Source organism: Talpa europaea (assembly GCF_964194135.1).
Source record: "Talpa europaea genome assembly, chromosome: 16".
NCBI lineage: Eukaryota > Metazoa > Chordata > Mammalia > Eulipotyphla > Talpidae > Talpa > Talpa europaea.
The window spans coordinates 7,920,594-7,929,277 of NC_140084.1; the positions used below are offsets into that span (position 1 = coordinate 7,920,594).

Consider the following 8,684-nt stretch of genomic DNA (forward strand, 5'->3'; position numbering starts at 1 on the left):
AAATATAGATGGCCTTGGGTATGGTGATGCCTTATTAGATACAACACCAAAAACAGGATCCATGAATGAATTGAAAGTTAAGCTGAACTTCATTAAAATTAAAAACTTCTGCTCTTAAAAAAATCAAGAGAACTAGAAGACAAGCCACGGAGTGGGAGAAAATATTTGCAAAAGACATCTGATAAGGAATTTTAATCAAAATATATGAAAAACCCTTAAAACTCAGTGATAAGTAAAGAAGCAACTCATTAAAAGATGGACCAAGGACCTTAGCAGATGCCTTACCAAAGAAAGATATACAGATAGTAAAGAAGCATATGAAAATAAGCTCCATATCATATGTCATCAGGGAAGTGCAAATTATTGATAAAACAACAAGTTACCACTATACTTGGTTTACCCAAAAGAGTTGAAACTTAAGTCCATGTAAAACCTGCACAAGGATGTTTATAGAAGCCTCTTTATTCTTAATTGTCAAAATGTGAAAGCAACCAAGATGTTCCTTATTAGATGAATGTGTAAATAATCAGTGGTACCTCCGGACAATGGAATATTATTAATTCTGTGCTGATAAAAAAGCTATCAAGCTGTGAAAAGACAAGGAGGAACAAATGCATATAGTCATTTGTCATTTAATGACAGGGATCCAAAAGAAATGCATCATTTGGCAGTTTCATCACTGTGCAAATATTAGAGGGTAATTACACAAGCCTAAGTGATAGAACCCACTGCTCGTAGTGGCTGCATCGTAGCCTATGGAACCACCATCATGTATGTTTTTGACAGAAACATCCTTAAGTGACATGTGACTGATCTGAATGAAGCCACCCCTGAAAAGGCTTTCTACTATGATTCCAACTATGTGACATACTGGAAAAGGCAAAATTCTACGACAATGAAAAGATCATCCAGGGAAGGGGGAGATGGATAGGCCATGCAACAGAGGATTTTTAGGGCAGGGAAAACTCTGTATGCTATTATAATGATCTGTATATATCATTATTTTATATTTGTTTAAAGTTATAGACTGTATGACACCAAGTGTGAACCATAAAGTAAACTGTATTGATACTTTGGGTGGTTATGATGTGTCAGTGTAGATTCCTCTTTGATTTAAAAGAAGATACTGTTATGGTGAGTGATGTTGATAATGGGGAAGGTTTTATTGTGTGGGATTTGTCATCAAAATTTTTTTTTTATATTCATAGCCCCTTGAAGCATTTAAGGAGCCCATGAAAAATTAGGACCTTGACCATCCAGTCCAGTATTCTGCCTGTGACACCATGGGTCCTTTTATGGGGGTAAAAATGATATCTATTTAAAAACGATAGACTTGCTTTCAGTGGACTTATCTGAAAACCACTAATTGCTTTTTATAATTTTCTGCTTATCAATCACCATAAATTTCTGATATTGTCTCGGGTGACATTAATTACTTTTGATCCTTGCTTTGTTTGTGGTCCTAGGTTGGTTCATTCTGGTTCTGGATGTCGCTCACCCTCCCTTGGATCTGACCTCACGTTTGCTACCCGGACAGGCTCTCGGCAGGGCATTGAGATGCATCTTTTCAGGGTAGAGACTCATCGAGATCTGTCGACCTGGACCAGGATACTTGTGCAGGGTTGCCATGCTGCTGCTGAGCTGATCAAGGAAGTCTCTCTAGGTAGAGATCCTGGCATTTCATTTCTAATAGTTAAATGGAACTTTATTTTAAAGCAAAAACCATTATCTTGTATGCCAGACTTAAGAAATATTCTGAAATATGCAGCTTAAAGTGATCATGATGAAAAGAAATCTGGTTTCTCTGTTTCACTAGGAAAGTTTTTCTTGTCCTTGTCCATGGTTTTAAACATATTTATAACACTTCATGTACAACATGGCAGTTTTACTGTTCACCATTTTATCCTGTATTTGATAGTGTAAGGACTCATACAGTAACTACTAGATACATTGACCATCTAGTTAAGAAGATTTGAATTCTAAGGTATGGAGAGACACCCTTAAAATATGAGCATCCAACAGAGCTTATGAAGATAGAAAAACAAAGGATTTGTAGCAGGTGTTTCTCTTCAAAAGTTTGAAAATGTGCCCCATTAGTGAAATAAGCATCTAAAGGAAATAAACCTGTTTTCTTTCCATCCTTGAAGCGCCCTCTTGTGGTGGTATGGCGACACGTGTATCTGTGTTTGTGTACAAGCATACACGTACATACATGCAAACGTACAGATCCAGATTATTTACTTATTTTTAAAGATTTATTTGTTTGTTTGTTTGTTTGTTTATACAAGCACTGGGTACAGTCAGAAGCGCGGGAGGGTGAGAGAATTCACCAGAGCCAGAGAACAGAACAGGGGAACAGAACAGAGCTGGGGAACAGAACAGGCAGACTGATAAAGTACACTGCTGAGGGGGGCAGCGGGCGGCAGGAGAGGTCTGCGTGCCATGTGGGACCCTTGCCCGGTGGCCAGGGATTGAACCGGCGCTGCAGAGGCTACAGACAGCTTCGCAACCCAGCGCTCAACCACTGCGCCACCTGGGAGGCCCCAGATTATTTATTGTAACAAGAATAGAGAAATATTAAAAATGAAGACACAATTACAGTTTCTAACATGGTTTAAATATTTTGGTTTCCAGTTGGTTTACTTCATTTTGCATTTGTTTATGTATTTATAAACCTTGTTTTACAGAATTTATGTGAAAACAGGAAATGATTCAATATAATTTTTTGTCAAAATGACACAATTCCTCAACTCTTTGGAATCTGTCTAATATTTTCCTCATAGCTACAGTGATAATTCAAGCAATGACACCAATAATTAGTAAGACCCTACCTTGGATTTCAGCTAATGCTGCCACTTCCACAGTCTTCTTCATTTGTCTGTCCCTTCCCTCATTTTTCTGTGGAGTGGTTGGTCACCTGGCCCTAGTTCCAGCGCCATCCTGTGCTTTTTGAGATGGGCAAGTCCTCATCTGCCCTTTAACTAGCATCTGGGGTCACCCTATGTTCTTGAAGGATTCAGAGAGATATTCTTCCCAAAACAGGACTGCAGCTTGGATTTTTAACATTTTTTAGTTTCATGTTGCTGCCTTGGTGTCTAGCAGCTAAAGCTTCCTCTTTCAGGGAACCAAAACTGTGCAGGTCCTGGCACAGAGTTGTTTAAGAAGGAGAGAAAACAGCTGGTTCCTTATACTTTTAAATAGATAAACAATAGGTACTTTTTGGTAATTTTCAACTTTTTTGTTTTTGTTCACAGTTGAATCTTTTTTTTTTAATAACTTTTTTTAAAAAGATTTATTTTATTTACACAAGAGCTGGGGTACAGGCCAGAGGCGCAGGAGGGGAGAGAATTCACCGGAGACTGAGCGGGGAACAGAACAGGCAGACGGACCAAAGACACTGCTGAGGGGAGCAGCGGGCAAGACAGGAGAGGTCTACCGCGCCATGTGGGAATCTTCCTGGCCAGCTGGGAATTGAACCGGTGCTGCAGAGGCTGCGGACAGCTTCATAGCACTGTGCTCAACCCACTGCACCATTGGGGAGGCCCTGAATCTTTTTTTTTAAAGATTTATTTACTTATGCATACAAGAACTGGGGTACAGGCCAGAGGTATGGGGGTGAGAAGATTCACCAGAGACAGAGTAGGGAAGAGAACAGGAGGACTGACTGAAATACGCTGCTGAGGGGAGCAAGGGCAAGTCAGGGGAGGTCTGCTGCACCATGTGGATAGCTCCCAGGCCGGTCTTTGAACTGGTGCTGCAGTGGCTACAGACGCTTCATAGATTGCATCTTAACCCCCTGTGCCACCAGGGAGGCCCTCACAGTTGAATCTTAATGTGACCTTGTGATGCTTTCACTTTCACAATTCACATCAACTGATGTACTTAATACCACTTACTCCATATTTAGAGCTGTACCAGATATATATTTAAAAAAAAAAGATTTATTTTTATTTATGCATACAAGAACTGGGGTATTAGACCAGAGGTGTTTGGAGTGTTCATCTTTGATAAGCATCATTTTCATCCTCTTCCCATATGTCTACAAACCCTGTTACTGCCCCTGAAAGACATCTCCTTTTCTCCTTTGATTGCTCCTTCCTACCCCATTTGATTTATTCTTTAGGGTCTATCTGAAGTCCCTTTCCTTAACTTTGGCCTTATACAGTTAGGATTTCATGTTTATGCTATTCAGTTATGAGATCCTTGCGAGCAGTGTGCATGCCTATTCAGTGCCATGTGCAGCCAGCCGCCTAGCAGCACAAGTTCAGTTGATACACTCCTTGAACCAGAGGTCAAGGAGAGTCATGGTAATTTCTTCCTCATCTCAATCAAGATTATGATTTGAGTGATCACTATAAAAGACATTTTGGAAAATTTTCAAATAGGTTTGGGGTCATACATTCTTAAGAAAAGATTGTTTCCTTCTTGGAAATCAAGAATCCTGTTCCACTTGATAAATGAAGTAGGAACTTTATTTTTTTTTAAAGATGTATTTATTCATGCATATAAGAACTGGGATACAGGCCAGAGGTTTGGGGGGGTGAGAGGGTTCACCAGAGACTGAGTGGTGAGCAGAACAAGCAGATCTACTGAAATACACTGCTGAAGAGAGCAGTGGGCGAGGCAGGAGAGGTCTGCTGAGCTATGTGGGTCGGCTCCCTGGCCAGGGATCAAACTCGTGCTGCAGTGACTGCAGATAGCTTCACAGTGATGCATAGTAACCCGTTACGCCAGCAGGAAGGCCCTGACGAGGGAACTTTATTAATGATTATTTTTGCTTGTCTTCAACAGGCTGCACATTAAATGGGCAGGAAGTAAGACTCACTGTCCACTATGAAAATGGGTTCAGTATCTCCAGGGAAAATGGAGGTTCTGGCAGCATGTTGTATCGCTATCCCTTTGAAAGGCTGAAAATGTCTGCTGATGACGGCATCAGAAATCTGTATCTGGATTTTGGTGGGCCTGAGGGAGAACTGGTAAGTTTCTGGAAAATGTGTTTATTCTAGTAGGTATTTTCTTTCTTTGTCTTCGTTTCCTACCTCTTCTATAGAAACTCAGGAACTGAAACTTCATTTGGAGCCAGGAAATCGCTCTTCAGTTTTTAGGATGCAGTTTTTTAGAGTTTGGGTTTTTGGTGTTTGTTGTTTTTTTTTTCCCCTCACATTAGGAAATAATTCCCGTTTTTTAAAGTTTTATTTGAATGTTAAAAAAAAAACTCCTTTTTAAGAAATAGACTATCATAAAAACCTATAAAGTACTAAAGCTGACAAACTTTATTAAATAAATTCTATTCATGGCTGTTAGCAGCATTTTGTTGAGATAAGAATCAAAAGTAGGGCCTCCCTGGTGGCGCAAGGGGTTAAGCACCGCACAATGAAGCAATCCGCCGCCTCTACAGCACGATTTTGATCCCCAGCCTGCCAGAGAGAAACCCAGATGGCACAGCAGACCTCTCCTGTCTTGCCCACTGCTCCCCTCAGCAGTGTGTTTCAGTCAGTCTGCCAGTTCTGTTCCCCTTTCTGTCTCTGGTGCATCTTCTTACCCCACCTCATCTCTGGCCTGTACCCCAGCTTTTGTATGCATAAATAAATAAAAAGAAAGTAATATTAAAGTAAAATTAAAAAGAAAGTAATAGCATGATTTGTTTGCTATAGAAATTCTGATATTTCTAGCAGAAATAAAGATAGAGACATGGGCACAAAAACCTGTGACTTTTTGACCTTCTTGTCCTTTAAAGGAAATATGAGAAGGAATTCATAATTTCTCCTTAGAGAACTAGTATACTTCAGAAATTGCAGGTGTGATGAAGGAGTAAAGCAGTGCCCTTTCATTGAGCCAGTAGCTCTAGTCTTATCTTATATGATAATAATCTTATGTCTGTTAACATAGTCAACAATGGGTATAAATTTGAAAAATAGGATCTTGAAATTTCAGAATTGAAAGAGATCTTAAAGATAATGTAGTTCAAATTCCAAATAAGAAACCATGACTAGTGGGCCTCCCCTGTGGCGCAGCGGTTGAGCGCTGGGTTGCGAAGCTGCCCGCGGCCTCTGCGGCACCAGATCAATCCCCGGCTGCTCCCCGGCCACCAGAGGAGGGTCCCACATGGCGCGCAGACCTCTCCTGCCGCCCGCTGCTCCCCTCCACAGTGTGCTTCGGTCCTTCTGCCTGCTCTGCTCCCCACTCTGGCTCTGGTGAATTCTCTCACCCTCCCGCGCTTCTGACTGTACCCAGTGCTTGTATAAACAAAACAAACAAACAAACAAATAAATAAATAAAACATGCCTCTATTGAAAAAAAAAAAAAGAAACCATGACTAGAAATCTAATTTTCAATGATGAACCTTTAGGAGACTATAGATAGGCTACAGAACAACCGTGAAGCATGAGTGAGAGTTAAATGCTTCTTTCTCTGAAATTAACCAGTTATTAATAGCAGTTTCCATTTAGCAAGCCAGGTGTTAGGGTATTCCTAGATATTTGTTTTTAATACCTACTTTATATTTAATGCATATAAAATTTAGTGATGAAATTAGTGCTTTTTGATACAGTTGTAATTTTCTTTAAAAGTTATGGTTCATTAAGCTGTGTCCTCTTCCTGATCTCTCTTATCAGTGCCAATAAATGACTAACCACTTGACTCAGGCAGCCCGACCCCAAGTCTCCTTGTTCATCTGGCACCAGTTGTCCATGTTAGAGGCCTGTTCTTGGGAAGATATAACTACAGTTGTGATTTCCTAACTGCCTCAAGAGTTGTGATTCCCACCACAAACCTACCAGGAGTGTCAAAAATCATACCCACAGGTGGTCATGCTGCTGCTGAGTTCACTGTAGTTCCTCCACCCTGGAAAATATGCAATTAATGATCTCCACAGGGATTTTTCATTCTTACATTCTCTCTTTTTAGTTCTTTGTTTTTTAAAGATTTATTTATGTATACGAGAACTGGGGTACAGGCCAGAAGTTTGTGTGGGGGGTGGGAGGACTCACCAGAGACAGAGTGGGGAGCAGAATGGGCAGATTGACTGAAATACACTGCTGAGGGGAGCAGCGGGCAACTCAGGAGAGGTCTGCTGCACCATTTGGGTACTCCCTGGCTGGGGATCAAACTCATGCTGCAGTGCCCATGTCTCTATCTTCATAGTGCTGAGACTTCACCCCTTGCACCACCAGGGAGGCCCTCTTTTTAGTTCTTCCTACCAGGCATGGTAGAACCCTGTCCACATCCTAAGTGTGGATGTGAAACCTCTCACTGGTGTTTAGTTACAATGTGGAATAACTTTATTTATGACTATACTCTCATTTGTGAGTTTAAGTTCTCAAGAGTTTGTATAGCCCTAGCATTTTCTTTATCCAGGTTCTTTTTTAAAAGAATATCACATTCAAGTTTATTGTGCACATTGGTTTGTTCAAGCATCAGTATTTGATAGTGATAATTAACATTTTTTCTCCACAGACCATGGACCTGCACTCTTGTCCGAAGCCAATTGTATTTGTGTTGCACACGTTCTTGTCAGCCAAAGTCACTCGCATGGGACTGCTAGTATGAGCAGCAGAAAGTCTTAAAATAGCCTTCAATGTCCCAAGAAGTATTTCCACCTCAAAAAACCCCACAAAAAAACAAAAACAAAACAAAAAGCACAAAAAGAAAGCCCTTTGCTCTTCTCCAGCACAGTGCCTTGACCAGGACCTGCAAATCACTGCTGAACCATAACCATGTTTAAAGAAGAGCTGACCTTTCACAAGCTACCTTGACCAGAAATTCTAGGACTCTAATAAGCTCCCAAATGAAGTTATTGACTTATTGTCTAGTTTCCTAATGTGGTTTAGAAGTAATTAGGTGTATTTCCCCTTTTAAGAAGGGTGGCTCATTGTTTTTCTTTTTGGACATAATCAAATATCCAAGAGTTGTTTTCTTTTCCTCCCTGTAGAAATTTGTTTCAGGCTTAGCCTCAGTTTCTTGCTTAGGATGACTATGTTCCCAGGTGCTAATTCACAGCAGTCCTTGCTTCTTGGTCTTTCCATATAGGTCCTACATTTTGTTGGAGTTTATTTTTCACACTTGCTACTTCCACCCTGGGAAGTCCTTGAATTTTGTCACCAAAGCATTCTTCCATCTGCCTTGGCTCCAGCTACATCCCTCCCTGGCCACTGCTTCCCATGACATCACAAGCTTTGCCACTCATAAGTGCTAACTTCAGGACTTAGAACTTGCAACATTTGATTTGCCTTGCCTTCCATTCCCTTTCTAGTGGTGACCAAGTTGAAAAGCAAGTTGGAAACCACTGCTTTGAAAGAAAAGCTTTGCTTGTTTTAGGTTTTTCTGATTTTTATCTTTGGTAAGATCCAGGAAATGTTACAGGATTATTTTTAAAAGAAAATCCACATTGTAGCCTAAGCCATTTTTTATTGTGTACCAAATGTGCCTTTGGTTAGGATCAGTGGAGCTTTCTTAGTCACTATTTGAATAACTGGATATAACTGCCGTACCAGGGAGATAATCTATCCTAGTTTTAAGGGATAGTCTTTGAGGTGGGTTTCCTTAAAGGTTTCTTTTCTAGTGGGCAGATCTCTTTGAGGGCAATAAAACCTGGAGAGACAGGTTGTTTAAAAAGCAGACTTCGTGAATGAAGCCAACTCTTCAGCACAGACACCATCCATGATCCTGGCACTGACCCTCTCCTT

The 8,684-nt window shown here is 40.6% G+C and overlaps 1 protein-coding gene across 1 annotated transcript in view; it reads left to right on the plus strand.

Annotated features, from left to right (window-relative positions):
• The window catches only part of SNTB2 (syntrophin beta 2), a gene marked incomplete at both ends in the record, with an annotated part of 94,406 nt that extends 86,858 nt beyond the window's left edge, over positions 1 to 7,548 (plus strand). The window contains 3 exons of the mRNA XM_084257629.1: positions 1,467 to 1,663; positions 4,792 to 4,976; positions 7,456 to 7,548. Of these exons, the coding sequence (XP_084113755.1) occupies positions 1,467 to 1,663; positions 4,792 to 4,976; positions 7,456 to 7,548 (475 nt within the window). The remainder of the gene's footprint in view (positions 1 to 1,466; positions 1,664 to 4,791; positions 4,977 to 7,455) is intronic.
• Positions 7,549 to 8,684: the final 1,136 nt, after the last annotated feature.